General features: G+C 39.6%; 1 protein-coding gene and 1 long non-coding RNA gene across 3 annotated transcripts in view; one reads left to right on the top strand and one right to left on the bottom strand.

The window, feature by feature from the left end:
* FARSB (phenylalanyl-tRNA synthetase subunit beta) overlaps positions 1 to 17,767 on the bottom strand; it is a 52,546-nt gene extending 34,779 nt beyond the window's left edge. Inside the window, exons 1-14 of one of the 2 annotated variants that reach the window (XM_077825693.1) lie at positions 17,669 to 17,739; positions 16,365 to 16,420; positions 15,625 to 15,817; positions 15,275 to 15,429; positions 14,355 to 14,427; positions 13,731 to 13,846; positions 13,061 to 13,211; positions 10,841 to 10,949; positions 7,718 to 7,788; positions 5,663 to 5,724; positions 5,522 to 5,573; positions 3,777 to 3,838; positions 3,150 to 3,357; positions 2,651 to 2,731 (exon numbers count right to left, since the gene is read on the bottom strand). In XM_077825693.1, the coding sequence (XP_077681819.1) occupies positions 2,651 to 2,731; positions 3,150 to 3,357; positions 3,777 to 3,838; positions 5,522 to 5,573; positions 5,663 to 5,724; positions 7,718 to 7,788; positions 10,841 to 10,949; positions 13,061 to 13,211; positions 13,731 to 13,846; positions 14,355 to 14,399 (957 nt within the window). In that variant the 5' untranslated portion in view covers positions 14,400 to 14,427; positions 15,275 to 15,429; positions 15,625 to 15,817; positions 16,365 to 16,420; positions 17,669 to 17,739. Of the gene's footprint in view, positions 1 to 2,650; positions 2,732 to 3,149; positions 3,358 to 3,776; positions 3,839 to 5,521; positions 5,574 to 5,662; positions 5,725 to 7,717; positions 7,789 to 10,840; positions 10,950 to 13,060; positions 13,212 to 13,730; positions 13,847 to 14,354; positions 14,428 to 15,274; positions 15,430 to 15,624; positions 15,818 to 16,364; positions 16,421 to 17,668 lie in introns of both variants that reach the window. The other variant, XM_077825692.1, reaches the window with a different exon arrangement.
* A 133-nt stretch (positions 17,768 to 17,900) lies between these two features.
* On the top strand, positions 17,901 to 20,248 carry LOC144269814 (uncharacterized). Its single transcript, XR_013347045.1, has 2 exons — positions 17,901 to 18,183; positions 19,703 to 20,248. It is a non-coding gene; the product is annotated as an uncharacterized LOC144269814 (long non-coding RNA).
* The last annotated feature ends 459 nt before the right edge of the window (positions 20,249 to 20,707 follow it).

Genomic DNA, 20,707 nt, shown 5'->3' with positions numbered 1-20,707 from the left:
TAAAATAGTACAAGTGACCTATTTAGCTCACTGATCACCTGTGCACACTGAGTGACAGAAACTACCATTAAGGCCATGCCTACACTTACAAGCTTACAGTGGCACAGCTGTACCAATACAGCTGTGTTGCTATAAGATCACTCCGGTAGCCGCGTTACGTAGACAGGAGAGAGCTCTTCCATCAACATAATAAAACCAGCTCAACGAGCAGCAGTAGCTATGTCAGCAGAAGACACACTCCCGCCAACAAGCGCTTATGCCGACAAAAAATATGTCGCTCAGGGGTGTGTTTTTTCACATCCCCTGAGCAATAAAATTTTTGCCGACATAAATGCTAGTGTAGACATGACCTAAGGTTCACAGTCCAGATTTCCAGAATTTATAGCTCTACTAATGCATTAGGAAATTGATACATGAACTCTGCATGTAACTGAGGATTTGCTAGTATTCTGCAATCCTCCCAGAGTGTTCTATTTGTGTTGGCAGTGCTCCAAAAGGGGTGTTGATTGAGCAAATGTGAGCAAAATTAGCAGCTGACACCATTGGAAAGAGTGGGCTTCTGAATGGAAAAAAATTATTGCTGACCTTAGCAGGAATTTTTTATGGTCAAGTGTTTTCAGATGTCTAGCTAAACTTTGTTAGCTGACTATGACGGGACTGAATACACACTAGCTAAATCATACAGAACTCAATGTTACTCTTTTGAAGCTATAGTTTTGGGCTCAAACCAAAGAATGGATTACATGTGAGAATGACTAATGGACATTTCTCATCCAAAATGTACATGAGGTTGCGGAATGGTGCAGCATGTATGACACTGAAATGATAGGTGTGTTTCATATCTGTGTTTTAAGAACCTGGCAGTGATACGCCAGAGCTCAGATATCAATGCCACAGCAGAAACACAGATGTGAAACATGCATGACATGATGTAAGTGCCCGATCTCACAAATCCCTACCTATGTGAACAGCCCTTACTATTGTAATCACATGCTGCTGCAATTCATAAAGATCAGATAACATGTACTGCCGGGATGCATATAAATTCAGCATTTTGAAGCATCCCAGTTATCTGATGTTGAGAACACTGAAGAGACATTCATTGAACTAATACATGAATAAAATCTGTGAAAGCTTTGAACACAGGAACACATTGTGCTTCCCCTATCATTGTACTACTACAGATCATCTTACTACACTGCATATTGGTAGAGTGAGAAATAACTGGTAGCTATTATCCTGGATAGGCCAAAGTTGAAAAAAAAAAAAAAAATCACATCTGAACCTCCTGGAAGTCAGGAGACAGAAGTTTGAAGCCAATTTTTATAGTTTTACATTATCCCATTACATTGGGATTATGGTATTTGGTTTCAAAGGGTAAAATTTTCAAAGGCACTTAAGTGCTGTAGGAGCCTAAGTCCAATTGAAAGTCAGTGTCATAAGACACTTAGATGATTTTGAAAATATTATCCAAATATTAACTGCGAATCAGATAACAGTCTCTGAAAGGAGGATGAGTGTCCTTTCAGGGTGCATCTGTGCATGTGTATTTTTTGCACCACATACAGGGTCAGCTATTAGTTATATAAATCTCATGCATTTCTGAAAATCCTATATACATCTAGATCTACTCAAATATAAGGGCACAATCTGGTACAAATTCTGTGGCCATATTAGCACGTGGGCACCTGCCATTATGTTCACCCAAGTACTTTTATTCTAAAGAACTTATTTAGCATACTAAAAAATGTTTTAAAATCTATTCTGAAGAGTTGCTGTACATTGATATCTGATTTGCTAAACTAAATATGGTCATGTGCATTTAATATTTTTTAAAAACATTTACTAGTCTGTATTATCAACTAATGGTCTGCACAATTCCAGTTTTCAAAACTATACTAACTGCAGTTACGGACATAACTGTGGTAAGAAGTACTCTTTGCTGTGAAACCCCAATCCCTTGCAAGGGTCTGAGTACTACTGTAACAACTATAACAGTCTATATCTGTGCAGGAAGCTGGAAGTGAGACTGTTGCATGGGGATGTAAGAGTACAATTAATGCATAATTTATACTTTTTTAAAAACTTTAAAAAGATCTGTAAAAAAACAATTTTGCTGACTGAGGCTTTGCATAACACTAAAACAGCTGAAGCAAGCATTCACAGACAAGTTACAATACCCAAAAAAGAGTTCAGAATGGAATGGCTGTGAACTATATGAACTGCAGTGTTATATATGGGGTATCACTATTCATTTTGTTTCCACATTATTAAATTGTAACCAAATACATTTGGTTTGTTATTAAACTCTGGCAATCTTGAGAAACAGTCTGACAGTCTTCTACCTCAGTACTATTCATGTTAAGTGAAATTTAGAACAGTCCATTTCAGCATCCATATTTCACCTCTATATTTTGAAATATATGCCAGATTAACAGTCAGCCATTCAATTCCTCTGAGGACACAAACTCACACAACACTCATTATATTGTAATACCAAAACATTAGCAAACAAGCATGTCCCAAAACAAGATCACATAACATTTACTGCATTTACACTGCATGACACCATAAGACTATTATGTTCTGATTTGGCTCCTTAATTGTTTCAGTATACAACCAAAAAATCCCAAAGTTAATAAAAATGTACCAGTGCAAAAGTGAGCGCTTCAGTGAATCCAGCAGCTGCCAAGTCCTGTCTCAGAAGTTCTGTGAGCTTATTGAGAGGAAACTAAAAGAAATCAAGACAGTTTTCATCTTCAATCTGAAAATATTTATGATGCTTTTCCTTGATAACTCTGCATGTTACACTACAGTGAATGTTGCTAGTAAGGTTGCTTGCATGCTTTAAAAAACAACAACAAAAAGCATCAACCAGCTGACTGAGAAAATGAATCTCCCAATTAAAGATCTAACAACAGGTCCACGCTTAAACCCTGTCTTTTTTCCAAGCACCAGCAACCACTGGTCTTGGCTCTACTCAGATCAGTTGGGCATATGTTTTGTATCCAATCCATGGTAAATGCCTTCAACAGCAAAGCATGTCCAAATATTGTTTAATTCTTTGGCTCTGTTTTTCTCAAAACCCTTCTAGTGTACACTAGTCATTTACTGACAATATAGAGATTTATTTATGGGGACAATCTTACTTGATTGGCTATGGTGTATGTTTTTGGAATAGTCATCTGAATGTTGTTATAACCATAAGCTATTGCTGCATCTTCTATGATATCACATGCATGGATAATGTCCGCTCTGGTAGGAGGGATTTCAATTTCTATATTGTTCCCATTCCCTGTGACATGTGACTTCAAACACATCCTGGTCAGCAGCTTTGCAAGACTTGATGGTGTTTCACTAAAACAAGACAACAGAATCAATATTAGGGGACTTTTACATCACATTGATTAGCTTTTAAATAAGATACTACCTTTAATTTGCACAGTGTCTTCCATGATAAAGAATATCAAAGTACTTTCAAACTGTATACATATGTATCACCTATCAGTGCCATCTCTTAGACAAAACATGACAGCAATTCTCTGCCAGCAAGACTACACAATAATTACAGGAGGGAATGAAGAATCACTCACTTAGTTGAAGAGCATCTTTAGGTAGCTGATATAATTACTCAAGTTAACATGCCAGTTTTTAGTGCATTCTAAAATTCAACTGAATACACAATATATACATTATAAAAATATCACAATAACCGGTGTATTTTACCACAGCTCATTAATTTCAATTAAAATAAAAGCTAGGTTTGCACAACATACCTGATTCCAATTTTCTTGTTAATTAAATCAGGTTTCACTTTTTCTCTTCTGTAAGCCAGTTCCTACAAGGGAAAAAAAGGGTTTACACAGAATATTACACAGAAAGTTACATTTGTGACTACTAAGATCCAGCTGTGACATCTTTCTAATCCAACTTCTTCTGACACCACTGACAGCCACAGAAGAGAATTCTGGAATGCAGGGTTGGGCTTAATATTTTAGAATAACCATAATACACTTTAAACAAACAACATCCTGATATGCTCAAATAAAGTTACTTTTAGTTAAGATGTAAGTTTTTAGGCACCTTTAATGCCTTTCAAGTGAACATTTGACAAAGAGAATACCAAAAACAAAGCACTGACACGATTAATGGTCATGCCTGGGAACTCAGGTTTCTGGAATGGACTTTGGAATTCTGCTATTGGGAGTAGGGCAAATCAAACTACCAGGAAGGTAGCAATTCCTGACACCTTGAGCAGAGCAGAGAGATGACATAATTCTCTCTTCCTTGTTTTACCAGATGTATAAATCAGATCAGACATAGGCTTTTGTAAAACTCAGTGCAGCTCTTGCAGCCACAGAAAGCAAGAAAACACACACACAAACCAAAAAATAAAACAAGACCCTGTAATAAATTCGTTAGTAAAATTGTTTAAATACAAAACAAACCCTCCTAAACAGTTGCCTCAAGAGGGAAAAAGTGAGTTAGTTCTTTTTTTGCCATATAAAGGCCTGGAAATTTTGGGGTTTAAAGATTTTTGTTCTGCTTTAGAAGTATCTGGAATGATGTCTGGTTTTCTCCATTTTTTCTGGAGGTCTGACCCAGAGATGTAGATACTGGATACTTAATTTGAAGGGGAGGGATTTGGAATTTAACGAGAGGTTCCTCTCCCCACCCCGCTGTTCATTTACCGCACTGAGTCAAAAAGACATTATCAAAACAAAAGATACCAATATAGGACTATAAGAAGTCTGAATCTAAATAAAAGTCACTTCCCCTCTCAATTAACCAAATTTCACTTGCTTGATATCTATGCTAAGCCTAACTAGATCTCCAGTTGTCCACAGCTGCTTTCAGGGAAAACGTGGGACCATTTCCATTCTGCTTATTTTTAACAAAGCAAAAAAAGCATTAGCTATCACCCTAACCCTACAGAGAAATCCATGGGTGGGCACCTGAGCACATGCAGAGCCCCTCTGAAGTCACTGAGCAGACATCTGCCCACAGGCAGTTCCTTGTATGATTGGAGCTTCCAAGAGCAAAGGACCAAAAAAGCAACATTAAAGTTATTTAACTGAAAGGCATCAAAAACCTTCCAGATCTGATAAGCAAAAAAGTTAAGCCAAGGATGATTTCAATTGCCCATCAATTTATAGGGGGTGACAGCTGTGGGGGCAAAACTTCAAGCTAAGCAATCATTGCAGGAAAAAGCAACTTCTATGGGCTTTTGACCCTAGATTACATGCCTTGATTGTAGCTATACTTACTACTGGATCAGGCATAATACGTTTCAAATGGGTTCTAAGCTACAACAGTGACCTCAAACCCATTTCAAACTTTCCCCTTCTTTTGGGATATCAGATTACTTTAGCAGTCCTATATTTTTAGCTTTGACAGAAATGGAATGTTTACAGTGAACAGGCTAGTGGGATAGCAGGAAATGAGGACTGTGCCACTGTCTTTTACCAAACCTTCATGTGTATAGAAATCCTTATCCCCCAGTCATCTCTAGAATACTTACTGGATAGATGCAGGTTTTTCCATTAAGATAAGTTACTTCTGCTGCTTCAACACTGAGGAGGGAAAAAAGTCAAAGTGTGTAAAATGTGGGATTTGACCAACGAGTCTGATCTCACTGACAGTAAAGGATTATACTACTCACGTGAATTGCTTCTCACAATATTCACTAAACATCGTGACTAAGATATCGAGGACAATTTTTGCCTACAAGAATGAAGAAATACAACCACATTAAAATCTGTGGGTTCTGCTATTTAATTTTAAATGACACAAAATATCAGATTTTCTTTGTCATGCTTCAGATGTTTAACTTAGAATAGAGTGAACACTGCTCTGTTTATTCCTTTAACGAAAAAATGGAAATCTAGAATGCAAGATACAACTTTACATCTCATGGGTCACATTCAATTAAAAAAAAAATTGGCTTCTGTAACAAAGAAGTCCCTTCAAAGACATGAAAAATGGAAGGCTTTGGATGGCACTGAAGTAGACAGAGATTTTAGCTAAATTCAGCTCCCAAAGACATGAGAGCCTTTATTACAATATGGGTCTGGATCTTGCAAAGACTTACACTAATGAACAGTCCCACTGAAGTTAAAGCAAGTAAGAGTTTATAAACTCTAGGACTGTGCGTTTTCTGTAAAAAAAAAAAAAACATGATCAGATCGACCTAAACTGTAAAATCTGTTTTTTGAGGAGGATATTTTGAGAAGTTAGTGCATGAGTCATAAGATTCAAATCAGTTTCTGTGAGACATCAAAAAACCTATTTAGCCTGAGGCAGACATTTCCTTTACACATACTGAACATCCATTTTAATGTTCATAAGTTGTAAAGAAGTAAAAAAAGCACAATAAAGGTGCTTATTGTTGGGATTCCCTCCAAGACCTCTTTCCACTCAACTTCAAGAACACAGTTCGACTCCAGACTTTGTCACTCAGGTAATTTTATTCGGCACACAGCAATGCCAGGCTGAGTTGATCAGACTCAAATGCAGGGGGTGATGGATGCAGGATACATCACAGCTCCGAAGTTACACAAAGCCCTCTCCCTTTATATACATTACACATCTCATTGTATTTATTATACATTGCATCACATGTTTTTGGATTGGCTTGGTTACTTTGCTTGGTTTCTTTGCAGCATGCACTGTCCACGCACTGTTCATGGTTTGACTTCCTCTTTACCTCATCTTCACATTTCTAATTTATTTTGTCCTTGTTATCTAGTTCATAGTAAATAGTTCCATGGGTCTTTTCCCTCTTCTCTTAGTTGGCTCAGACATTCTGTCTTCTTAGCCTGCTGACCTATGCACTTACCTTATTTAGAACAAACACACTGTTTTCAACCTGATGATTCATTAGCTTCCCTACTTCTACCTTTCAAAAAATGAGGCCTCCCTCAATGTGTTAATTACATTTATCAGCCCCGAGAATGTCCTCCCAGAACACAAAAATCTAGTTTAACCCTTGTAGTATATGGATTAATTTTAAAAAAGTGTTCTTGCTTTTACAAAGCATAAGTTGGACTCTGCCAAAATTCTCAAAGGAGTGAACGTGCATCCACAAAAGTTGCTTGGACTTGCGATTACCAAAATTGGGTGGGGAAAGGTTGCCCCTGGGTTGACACAATGAGAATTGTACCCCTACAAAGAAGTGTACTCATGCTTGGAAACTTGATCTTCAGTTTCATTTGACTCTCTCTCTTTAAACAAATTAGAATAGAATTATCAAGAAGAAAGGCATCCCCAAGAAGTTTTATTGCTAAGGGGTCAAGGGGGAAATGATTCTTTGTGAAGAGAACTCTGCTAAAATATAATAATCTCAAGGTATTTTTCACTTTTCAGAGCTGTTCAAGCACAGAACAACTATCAACAAGAAAGAGTATTTAATCTGAATTACTCTCAAATTGAACACTCAGTATCCATTCAGGAACAAAAATGTCTGGCCCTGAACAAATGGAACTAGAAACATTTTAAAAAACTTGAGTTATCCCCAGAGCAGTCATAAAAATGAAGCATGAGGACAAGCTGGTTAATACACTCCCCAAATGGCCCCTCAACTTTTCCTGCTCCAAAATGTATAATATATGCCCATCTACTCTATTTGTTTGCATGATGGTCCTGTTACCCTAGAAGAAAACAGTTACATGTATACCATGATATGACAGCATATCAAAGACAGTAAAGCTTCATTTACCTTTGTAATATCAGTGGCTGTGCATTCAACAAACACATTTCTGGTATTTAGGCTTATTTTTGTATGGTCTCCTACAATAAAAAAATACAAACACACATATTAAAAGAGGTTAGCATATTTCTTGGAACAACACAGATATTGATTCACCTTATTCGGAATCCAATGACATTGCTGTTGTCTTCCACTGGCCAGAAAATCACTTTTCTTGCAGCACCAACAGCTCTTAAATAGAAAATTCGAGTCTCCTCTTATAAATCAAGAGGCAAGAGTGAATGCATAATAGCAGGGACACACACTCTTGTGTGGAAGACTGGGGTTCAAAGTGAACTTGGGATACCCATTTCTGGGAGGTTGCATGGGTCTGTGGGAGCTATGAAGGCAATATCAGCCTCCAGTCAGGGAAGGCAAAATAGCAAAACAATGCCCACCTCGTGGTCATAACTAGCACTGCACTCTCAGAGGATGTGGTTTGCTCTAGCAAGTGCCAACATCATGATTGTGGCTTATTAGGCTGCAGGATTAGGAAAGCACCCCTGAATAAAGAGAATGAACATTTTTAAAACATCACTCAGATTGACAAATAGCCTAAGGGTAGGATTACACTTGTGGAGATGTGTAGACTACAGAAATTGCACACCCAGCTAACATGGGTATAAAGAACAGTGTAGACAGTAAGGCATTGCTTGGGCGAGCCAAGCAGAGACAAGCTTTAACTCTAGCGTATAGACCCTTCATGGCTCTCTACACACCAAGCAGTGCTTCCCACATGTACAGTGCTTTTTTAGCAGTGTAGCGTCCCCCTGCTAGAGCCTTTCCCTGCTGCAGTGAAAGACTTTGGCAGCAGAGAAAGACTCTGGCAGTGAGGAGGCAGCGGTGAAAGGCTCCAGCAGCGCCCTGCTGCCGCAACCTTTCCTCGTTGTGCCTGCCCTGGTGGAGTCTTTCACTGCCACGTGTAGCTACGCAGCCTGTCTTTCACTGGGGTTTGTAGGTTCATGTACCCAACATACCACCACAAGTGTAGGCAAGGTCTAAGTCACTACTCTGAAGAACTGAGGGCTTTTTCTTGACATGTCCTAGGTAAAGCCTAATGGGAAGCACATTGGGATACACAGGGTCTTCCCTGCTTTAAAATGAGAGAGAAAACAAACAGCCCATATTTAAACCAAGGACATTGGTCAATACTTACTTATCAGTCTATTGGTCAGACACTTCTTACTTGTGAAAATTCAATAACCTTCCCCACCTCTGCCCCTCCCTCAAAATTGCCGAAAGGATGGACAGAAAGGATAGCGCACTGGTTAGAACACTCGCCTGGGACTTGGAAGACCTGGGTTCAATTCCTTGTTTTGTTACAGACTTCCTGTGTGACCTTGGTCAAGTCTGTGTCTTAAGTTCCCCTTGGGGAGGGGTGGAGGAGAATAGCACTGACCTACTTCACATGATGATGAAAGGAGAAATATGTAAAAATTGTGAGTGCTCAGATCCCATGGTAATGCGAGCTGTATAACATGGATAGCAGAACAACATTGACAAGAAAGAATTGGTTACTGGGTTTTGGTTTTTTTGGCCAGTTCACAGTTTGGAGGATTCCAACTTGCAGCACAAAAGCTAAAAAAGAGCAAGTAAAATTTTGGAGCGCTCTCAGACTGATGTAAAGAAGTTTTTAGGATTCAAAAATTTTCCCATTCCATATCAGGACAAACCTGAAACCTTTTGATTTTTTTTTTTTTTTGGTGATAAACTAGAGAGAAATCCACACTAGGGCACTCACCTGATCTAATAGAGCAGGAATTTGAACCTGCCTCTCCCACATCCCAGGTGAGTACCCCAACGACTTGGTTACTGGCTATTCTGCTTTCTCTGCCCCTCAGCTCCAGCCCCATCCATTCATTCTTGGTCTGAGAAACCTCTCTCAGCAAAACTTTTGTAGGAACTGGTATGCACTGGCAAAAAGTTCTGTTTCAACATTTTCCAAAGAAAAAATGTTTAGTTGGAAAATTCCTGACCAGCTCTAGTTAATGTTCCCACAATAATCTAAAATGAGCGTTCACGTGTTTACATTTCAAGAACTATATGATGCATTGATTCTAACTTTGAAACATCTCTGAAACATCATCCCTTAAAATACACCAAGATATGTGAAATTTAATTCAGCCTTTTGAATTATTAAAATGCAAGCAGCTGGAATGTTTAGAGCTAGAATAATCTGAAGCTGCAATGAGCCTAATCAAGAACATTTCCAAAAGGATCAGAGACTGTGGCTGACATCATATTCGAATTTGGAACAGGTGTTAAACATCAGAGATAGATAAAAGTGCACTGCCTCTTAAAATTCAGGTCAGCTGTTTAAGATTTGTAGGGATGACTAGAAAAACACATCCAAAGTGAGAATGTCATTGGTGATCAGATCAGTCACTGTAGAGAGTGTGTCAGACCCTGATTACATCAGAGATACTGACTCTTGGTCTAAACTCTTATTATGGGTAAAATGAAACTACATCTCTCTTTTTGTCTAAGGAAATATTCTTGCCATTATCATGTATTGATCATGTATCAAGTATTGATCTGCTTCACTAGTCACCAGAAATGCCCTTCCCAAATCATCCATGAGTCCCTCTTATACTCAGAGGAAACACTGTTAGAAACCGTGCCAACAAAAATTGCAGCCCAAAAATTTATTTATTTAATCAAAGCCTTCTGGACTAATTTTTTATATACCAAATGCTCTCACAGTAATTGATTAACAGTACTGATAATTACACTGGATTCACGCCCAGGCAAATGGACCAGCATTCACTATTACCTACAACACAATGAGAGATACAAATTCTACCAGTTATTGATTCACCTTGAACTAAACTCTTCAGCCAAATGACCGATGAGTAATAGGTATGTACCTGTTATTCCTATCCCATAGTTGCTCATGAAAGCCCCAACAAAGAAGTCCGTCATTTAGTTTCCAGTGGCAAGGGTACCAGAAACATACATTGCATTAGTAGTGAAGAATAAATGAAAAAATCATGACACCATTTTAAGAAAAATGCAACAACCCACATAATACTCAAATGTTTGTTGGCTACACCATCAGAAAAATAATTGTGGCAAAATAATATGTAATCTTACCATTGATAATTGGTGGCATGGAAAGAACGACACTGTTGCTATCATAGATAACTGGATAGAGTGGTTTGTTTTCAATTATGTGTAAATAATGCTTAAGTTGGCTGTCAGTCTGGAGAAATAAAGTACAAGTTGAACTTCAGATTATCTCAATCACGAACCATCACCATATGACATAATCCATCCACGTTTTGCCTGAGTAAAGGATTAGGCTCACAGATATTACTTCACTACAGAAAGTTGTTTAAAAAAGGAGGGAAGCCCAGAAACAATTTTCTATTTTCTCATTTTAACACTAACTTCAAAATATTACTTCTTAATCTGTGAGTAGGAGGATCACAGCCACACTATCTTACTCAAGCCAAACATTGTGATTGTTCATCGTAAAGGAACTTCCATTTCTTGTCCTAAGCAGAGAGCACTAAGCATGCGAAAGTAACTGTGTCCCTGGTTTACAGCAATTGGTTTTAAAGGTGAAAACGTTAGCTCTAGAACAATAAAGAAAAAAAAATTTCTAGTCTCCTAGTACTGATGGGTTTACACGGAGATGCTCTCCAGTATCTGATCCAAATGATTTCATCTTAAAAGACCCATGATATGAGGGGTGTTGGGGGTGGGTGGGTGTTATTTTAAATATAAACATCTGTTGCCAGAACATAGACAGTTTTCTTCTGTGTATTCCTTCTAGCCTCTCTATTCCTCCTTGCTTGTTCTCTACCTCAGTGTCCTGTCATATCAGCTTAGATAGAGCATACTGGGGCTCTCTTTACTTGTTATGAAAAGCTCATGTGTCCCATGGTGCTTTATAGAAATGACAACACTATGAACACTTCCATATTAGAAAAGTTACTTTTTAAAACAGACTTGATATGACTTCTTCCCACTAATTATTGACCCACACATGGGGTTCTTTTCATTGTGGAGGGGAGCCAAGAATGGCATCTTGTTAAGCTTGAGCACTTTAAACAGCCACCCTGTCCTGCTACAGCCAGGCGAATATTTCAACATCTTCTGCAAATACATGATCAAATAAAAAAAAACTGCACTTGCTTCAGTTCACCCTTCATGTGTTCAGTTTCCTGCCAGTAAGCTCATTCCTAGAATATTCATGGGATGTTCCAGAACCTTGAGCATTAAGGCAAAATGTTCATGGAAAGCAATCTTTGTGTTGATAAATGTGACTATCTGCATCAGAAGCCTGATTCCAAGAGTTATGTTTATCCAAAAAACAATACCATGTGACTTACATGGGTAATAAAAACTGAACTGCACAGCACAATTTTGAATATCAAATACAACCAAATGCTCATGAACAATTCTAAGACCAACGGTGAAATACTCGCTCCATTAGACTCAGTTGCAAAACTCCCATTGATGTCAATGGGGCCGGATTTCACCCCAAGAGCTAGTTGCAGAAATTAGGTGAGTAATGTCAAATAAATATGAGAGAAACAGAAGTTGCTCAATTCAAAACAACTGTAAGGATTCAAATGGAGAAAGGCTAAATTATTTCAATCAGTCAATCACACTGTCTTAGACATCACAACAGTAAAAAGATGCATAGGGGTTTTTTTGTTGTTTTTTTTTAAAAAGGTAAAATCCAGATATGTTCTATTAGTGATAAGAATTCATCGCATTGAATTAAAAAAAACAAACCACCTCACTGTATTTTTATTACAATTTCTATAGCAACAAAATTTAAAACCAGTTCCACCAACATATGAGGCTGATACTTTGTTCACTATAATATGTTTCAGTGAGCACACATAGGAATTTTAAGGTATTTTTGTGACAACTGGTGGACCTCTATTTTGTCCCATGAAAACAAAAGGAGCATTTTGAGGCGGAATTAAAAAAAAAAGACAGCTGAATACACCAGTTATAATCCTTCAAATAAAATATTTGTCATATTTCATACAACCATCTCCAGGACTGAGATAACTGGGTATGGAGCCTTTTAGCTTGTATACCATTTCACATTTGTACATTAGACTGTGATCTCACATCAGCAGTAAACAAAAGTTACCTTTCCATATGTCTGTTTGGTGCTCTGCATAAAGTGAACTTGTGATCTAGTTCCAGTTCCTAGTGAAGAGGTGGCCACAACATAAAATTACCACCACTATTGGCAAGATCTGCAGAGGTGCCAATCCCAAGTCTTGCAATCCCTCTAGAAATTGAGATTTCAGCACTGCATGTGAAGGGTTTGGAAAGGACACCTACCCTATATAGATCCATAATTTCAGAAGCAGTATACTCCTTGGACTGATTCAGGGGCTTGAACCTAATTTCTGAAGGAGGTCTAGCTGTATAAGTAAATGGACCAGAGATGGTGTCCAGGTCATGGGTACCAATCGCTACTAACGCTCTTTTCCTACAAAGGAAACAAGGAAAAACAATGACTTTTCTATAGGTATTTGGAGTTCATTTAAGGTAATGTCCTCTGAGGCACTACAGTCTCAAACATGCACATAGCTAATTGTTGAAGCAGAATAGCAATTTTTACAAGCGTGGAAGCACTTACACCTAGTAGCATTCTGACTGCAGTATGCGTGGTACATTGGCTTTGTAACAACACACACAACAGTCAAATGCAAAATCTAATGGGACTGTGGCAGAGAGTTTACCCAAGAGGCTTCTTCCACGACTTATGTAGCAGACGTCACCCCCTTATGGCAAAATGCATTGAGAATTGCCAGCATCAAGCAAGACAAATAAAGAATGTCAAAGAGCATTGCTGAAAAATATTTGTCTAAGCATGAGTGTAAACATAACATCTCTTTGGAAAAGTGAACCTCAAGAATAAAATTAAATATTTCACAATAAAAAATATTAAGTCAATATAAATGGTGATGTACCATATGCTTTATTCTCACTGGATTTAAAAACTAACCTGCAGATGTTCTGATGTAGTTTTTCTTGCAAGTCAATGAAACTATCATAGCGATCCTTGGAAAAAGTTATGTTACGAAGGACTGCAGCTACAGCATGAGGACGAACTTGAGCAGTCTACAATTTATAAGAGCAGTACAGTTACAAACGATAAAAAATTTCATATATGCAGAATTTATAAAATTTAATTCTCACATTGAAAACAATGTGCGTCTTGAACTTTTTGACATGCTTAACACTTTCTTATAAAAATGGAAAATGCACAAAGAGTACCCATATCCCAAAGGAAATAGTTTACTTTTAGTTTGGTAAAGGAAACAGGATTTTCTCTACAGAGAATTTGGTTTCAGAAAACCATTGGAGATGCACAGGTATGAATTTTCCTGAAATTACATGGTTATCCTTTACAAAGTAATTTGTTCAGTATTCCCATATGAGCTACAATGAAGACCACTAGTTACAATGTACAACACTGAATGGAGAAAACATTTAAACTTCTATTGCATAGGAAATAAGTTGTAGCCTTAGTCTGACTAAAATTTAAAACAAACTCAGTTATTACAGAGTATGTTTGCTGGTGATGAAGCTTTCAAGATACGGACAAAGGTTCAGCAAATAATTTCACCTCTTCAGTAATAATCAGCCTTTGAACGTCAACATTCACTGGCATAATCCTTTTGTATCTAGGGGCCTTTATCCTAAAACAAAAATGGAAATAAAGTTTACAACTGAGGGTGAAACATTCTTCCAAAAAGAGCACCAGGAGGAAACATTAGAACAGTGTCAATGCACTTTATGGTCAAAATGTTATCAATTTTTATTAGCATTTAAAATTCTGTAAAAACTGTTAACGTATATGTAAAAGTTTCCTACCAGGATATTACTAACTTAAGTACAGTGTACTATGAAACACATACGCTCAAAAAGACAACTCCATTGCTGTCAGAGATTCCCAAAAAAACCCCTAGATTTAAAGAAAACAAGAACACACCTAGAGAAAACTGGTTCTGTCACAGGGGATTCAATCCTGGGTACCCTCAACTTCCACTACCTTCAAGCAGAGGTGAGAGCACTTAGCACCTTGCAGGATCGATCCCAGGTTGTCTAACCAGATCAATCATTAATGTTAATGGTAATTACTTGCACAGAAAATTTCAGAGAAATTGTGAATTGAAAAAAGAGAAAATTTTGATAACATTGTATATTATTTCAATAACAATATCAACAATCAATAATAATAACAACAACCCTAAAGACCTCCTTTAGGAAATTAGGAGAAGGAATCATCATTGTCATTCTCAGACTATGCATATCAGACACAGCTGCCTTCTACTCTGTGAAAGAGTATTGCTGTGAGCCTCTCTGGACAAGATTTCTGGAACGTAGAAAACATTTTGGCAATTACAGTGAAGTTATAGATCAGAGATCCCTCACAGGCCAAGCAAATAGCACTTTTATTAATCAGCTGCTTAACGTTAATAAGTAATGTATGATTAGTCTAATCAAATACTGAAGTATAAAAAAAATCTCACAGTGCTACAGTACCTTTCTTTAAAGACCTGAAGCCCTCGGACCAATCCTTCCAGACAAAGGAGATCATATCGGTTAGCAGGAACATCGATTTTATAGAGAATGATATCTGATGCACCCTCCGCCTTTCCATCACCTTGTTCTTTGCTAATTATGTCCTTCTCAGACGTCTACAATTAAATGAAATCACGAAATGAGTCACGAATAATGGAGTAAATGAGCATTGAAGATGCTTAGAAAATAGCATAATTTTAAATTAAAAAAATAAATAGTATTCATTAACAAGTGTGGTTTAAAGGGCATAATGTGGGTTTATATGTGAAATGGGTACTTAAAGCGTCAGAAACTGTACTAATTGAAAGTACCTCTCAGATTCAGAAGTCTTAATACAATAACGCAAAGGAATATTTGTTTATTATTGGAACTGAATTATTGGAAACAAAGACTAGCCCAGGCATAAGTGGCTAGACTAGTAGATCCCAGTACACAACTGGACCTAATTATTTCTTCCCTTTTGGCTGTAAATCAGTATCCCGTCAGTAATGTCTGAAGTCTATTCTGAAATAAAGCATACAAGAAAAGAGCCTTTGAATACATATAAATGATCTGATCAGAAGATCAACTTAATCACTTCAGACTAAACCAGAAATTAAAAAAACATCAAGACAGTATTAGATTCAGCAGAACTCTGCAAAAATGTGGGTGCCAGTGCTAGAAAATTCTGATGCAGGATCAAGACCTCAACCACTACTTTTAAGTCACTATATAAAATGCTCAAAACACTAAGTTTATGTGGAAGTTGTACAACCTTGCATAAAAAAAATAAAGCCAAAGTACAGTTTGTAAAGTATTTGCAACACAGAGTCTGTAACTGGGATGTCAACATTGGAAGTTCTTGGCCACTACAGCAGAACAGTAGTGTCTGTGGGTCATATACGCTACTTATGATGTTCACGGAGAAGGCTCTTTTATTGGTGGAGGGCAGCTAAACTGCCAAAGACACAACAGACTGGTTCCCTCTATCAAAACAGAACTGCAATCAATCCCGCACAGCCAAATGGCTAAAGACAAATGTAAATGTGACGAATGACAACATATTACTTACAATTTCATCAAGCTCCAGACCAAACTCAAAGCAAAGTTCATCAAATTCTTCATCAGCTAAGAAGAAAGAAAAATACTCTGGTTAATTCTGGTTTCCAAACAACAGATCTCAGACTTCTGAAGACAACTTTCCCTGAATAGAATCCTAAATACTATTTGCAAGGGGAGGGGGGGAAGTCATTGAGAATTTTATCTTTACTTTTATTTTAGTAACAATATCTGCTATACATATTGTAGCTATTGATTTGTGAAATTCATAGCAAAAGATTTAGATCACAATATATCAGAGTTAGTATTGAATACAATTTGTTGTACCATTAGCTTTTTTCAGATTAGTCTCCACACAGTATAACAGAGCAGGAACACATCACATCAGCAAAAGAACAGACAAGCTTATGAGAAGCAATGCACTATTAACCATTACCTTCTCAGTCAGCTGGGTATAAATTAGATGCATAACTCACCCTATGACTTATGGGGAGGTCCAGTCTGCCAGAGAAATTAGGAAAAAGGAAGGGCTGCGGGAAAAGGTAATTTGCCTAAACTATCTTACCTATCAGGCCTACCTATCTTCCCTAATTTTTTAAAAATGTATTTCTGATTCCATGAACTATTACAATGAAAAACAGAATCCAGAACTCAGGGTTCAGAAGCCAAGCAAATTAAAAACTGCTTTCCCCAATACGCTGTTTTAAAATTAGATTGTAATTTTAAATGTATACCTATATTTTATCAGTAAGCGAGACTCAAATAACATGTATGTGCACACAGAACCTGAAAAATCCACCAAGCCACGGTAAGCAAGAAGCCTCCCCAAGCAAACGCTAGGAACCTCTGAAGAAACCAAGCTTTAATTAAAAGCGTTTTTAGCCCTTATGGCTGTGCAAACACACCGCCTCCTGGGAATTAAGTGTAAGTTATTGCAGTGACATCTAAGCCTACATACAGCCAACGCCACACGGCACAGACGGCTCCCTTCCCCCAATGAAAGCGGCCCAGAGTCTTGCCAGTTTCGCGGCTGGCCGCTATCACAGCCAGGACACTCAGATCGGATCGGCAGCATCGTGCTTCTAACTGGGAAAGCCCCGAGCAAAGGCAGACACAGGCACCGGAGCTAGCAGTCGGTGGGGAGCAGCCCCCAGAAACAGAAGCTGGAAGAGGCGGGAAGGCAACTAAGTGCCCCGGTGGCAGTGACCTGAGAGCTGGTGACAGGCCAGAGCAACAGAGAGCCCCCCTCGCCCGCCAAGCCCCACCCGCTCCTGCCCAGCCCCCGCTCCGGCACCGCGGCTCGCCGCCCGCACTCACTATAGCGCCTGCCCAGCGCCTGGAAGAGCAGCTCCCGCTTCACACTGACCGTCGGCATGTCACACCCCTGCACTACAGCCGCACTGCGCATGCGCCGCCCGCAGGAAGGCCCCGGCTCCGCCACACTCACCAGGCCTTGGGACTGCCCAACAGCATCGCCTGATTTTCCGAGTCTCCTTCTGCTCCTGTACCAGCGCGGCTGCTTCCCCATCTCACGCCGCCCCGGTGGCCGGCTGGCACACGCGCTCCCCGTGCGGCACCCGCGGCGTGCGAGCGGAACGAAAGGAAGGATGTGTCTGGTGTGATCAGGCAGAGCCAGGATAGCTGCGCACGCAGGACGATACGTCAGCGGGTCGGTTTGGCCGAGCCGGCTCCCGACGGTGAACAGACAGCGCGTGGGGCTGGGTTAGGGGCTACCGGCCCCCAGTGCAGGGCCTGGCCCTCTCCCTGGCCGTCCCGCGCTCCTTACTCAGCGGCTCCCACCCAGGGCCCTGTGCTGAGCGGTGCGGCTTTGGGTAGGTCGGAACGTGACACTTCCACCCCAAATGGTGGCGTGGGGGGCGTTCCCCCCGGGCTGGTCAGCGCCCTGGTGCGGGGGGGCTGCGGCACTGACAGAGCACCGCAGCCCCCTGGGAATGGCACCGGGCCGCCCTTCCCAGCCGTGATTGTGCTGCTTGTGGGTCCGGTCTTGCAGTCCCTGCGCCTGCGTAAAGCTCCCTGTGACTGTGCTGGGCGCTAATGATTGCTTTTCTGTGGGGGGACTAAAGGCTTGTACCGGGTTGTTTCAAAGTGGGGCTCACCCAGTCAGAGTCAAAAGGCTGAGTTTCCAGGCCTGTAGGCTGTGCCTTGGACAAATATAACCCCAAAATCAGTGTGAAATTTAGCTGTTTAACTAACAAACACCTGCTTTTCAGCAGGCCGCTTATAATGAAGGGTGTTATAGCTATAGTGCTAGCCTGCAACCCTGGGACTTTCTAAGTAGTGATAAAGGGGGATTGTTGAGGTAACAGCAAAGTGCAGTTTCCAGGATCTTTAGCTGGACATTTAAAGTGAGAAATAGTGGAAAACAGAAGATGCACTTGAGGAAGGTTGTTTGCTTGAAGCTCTGCAGGTTTTGTGTCAGATTTGCATTTGGAGAGCTAAAGCTTCTTTTCCATTACCCCTGCACATTCTGTAGCAAACTGAACATAAAATGTTACTGAACTGATTAGATAGTGTTCATGCCCATTTTGCACTCTGCAGTGGTGTAAATGAGCGCACAAAGAGCGGGGCAACAGAAAATCAGGCCCCAGGAACTGAGAGACTTCTTTCTGGAAGGAGTGCAGTTGTGAGACCTGACTCTCTCCTCTCACACTAGTATAAATTGAGAATAACTCCAGTGAAATCAATAGGCCTGATGCTTTTCTAAGTTAAACTGGTGTAAATCAAGAGTAATTTTATTGAAGTCAAAGCTATGCTGATGTAATACAGGTGTAAATAAGAGCAGGAGACCCCTAGTGTTCCTGGGTCCTGCAGAGAACCCTTAAGAGGGTATATTCTCCTGGATATTGGTATTTTAATTGCCAGTCTGTGAATCTTTCCATTGATCTGAATGGCCATTGAAATGAGCATAATAAATCCAAGAAGAAAGGTTAGTGAGACATGTGAGGACTAGTTACTACAGGTTAGACTAGGTCTCAACACAGGTAATAAAAGTTGTCATTATTACAAGTATAGAAGAAGTGAGTCTAGTTGTCTTATCAGACAGGCAGTACTAAGACAAAAATTGAATTTTCATATATTTCATATTAGTATTGTGCATACTGCCCCTTTGTGACACTCTGTACTTGGGGGAGTGCCCTGTAACCCCCATATTTATCATTTATATATAATTGTGATATTTCATATAAAGCATGCCATGTGAGGTATCAGGGGAAAGGTTATGATCTGCAGAAAGCCATTGTTCTATCTAAATATGTATATCATTGGTACATAGGAAGTTATGAGATTGTGTTGTATGATTGTCACTAAAATATGCTGTGTGGATTTGCCCAGATATTAGATCCCCAGAGATTACAACAAGGGAGCTAACCAACGCCTGGGCAGGTGTCGAACAACCATCAACAGCCATTGTCCAGCAGGGAGGTACAATGAAATCACTCACTTGCACAAGATGACGCCAGGGGAGTTGCTCTACCTTGCCTGGTGACTCAGCAGCGCCCACCAGACATGCCTGGACTTATGTTCTCCAAGCATATGGAACAAGGGTATGAAACCGAACACAGTGTGGGCCCATGCTTGGCCTTTTCTCCTCCCCACACCTACACTGCAAGTGACAAGATTGCTCAGAAGACTAAAGACACCAGCAGAGAGACTGGCCCAGGTTTCAAGGGTGAAACCTGTGCCTTATGAAATGTAACATCCAGTGGAGTGAGAGAATTGCTTGATCTAAATACTGCCTAGTGTCTTACAGATTTAGGATTTAGATTGTGTGCTGATTTTGTTTTCTTTGGTAACGAATTCTGACTTTTTGCCTGCCACTTAGATTTTAAGTGATTATATCTTTTGTAATCAATAAACTTGTTTTACTGTTTATCTTTACCAGTGAGTTTGCCTGAAGTGTTTGTGACCTGAGCAGATTTACCAAAGGTTGGTGCATGTCCACTTTCCATTGATGAAGTGGCAAACCAATTAATAAACTTGTTTTGCTCGAGATGGTATATTCTTAGGGTGCAAGGCTGGGACCTGGGGGGATGTGGCTGGCGCCTTTCTCTGTGTGATTCATGAGTGGCTCTGGGAGCATTCATGCAATCTAACTGGGTATGGGGCTCCACATGCTGTTGTGCTGAGTGATGACAGCACCTGGAGGGGTTTGCTGTTTGCCACCAATAAGGCATTGTGAGAATAGTGAGTAAATAGGGTAGAGTGGGCCCACAGTCCCAGGTTTCATCTGAGGATCCTGTCACCCTTGTTTTATTACCTGGTAATTCCTGGTTTGTTGCTTTGTTTTTATTTCTCTTCCACTTTTCCTTAAACTTCATTTTTAGTGCATATATCAAT

The sequence above is a fragment of the Eretmochelys imbricata genome, chromosome 9 (assembly GCF_965152235.1).
Source record: "Eretmochelys imbricata isolate rEreImb1 chromosome 9, rEreImb1.hap1, whole genome shotgun sequence".
Classification (NCBI taxonomy): Eukaryota; Metazoa; Chordata; order Testudines; family Cheloniidae; genus Eretmochelys; species Eretmochelys imbricata.
Note: the sequence above shows the minus strand (reverse complement) of the source record. Positions and strands in the feature narration are given on the sequence as shown.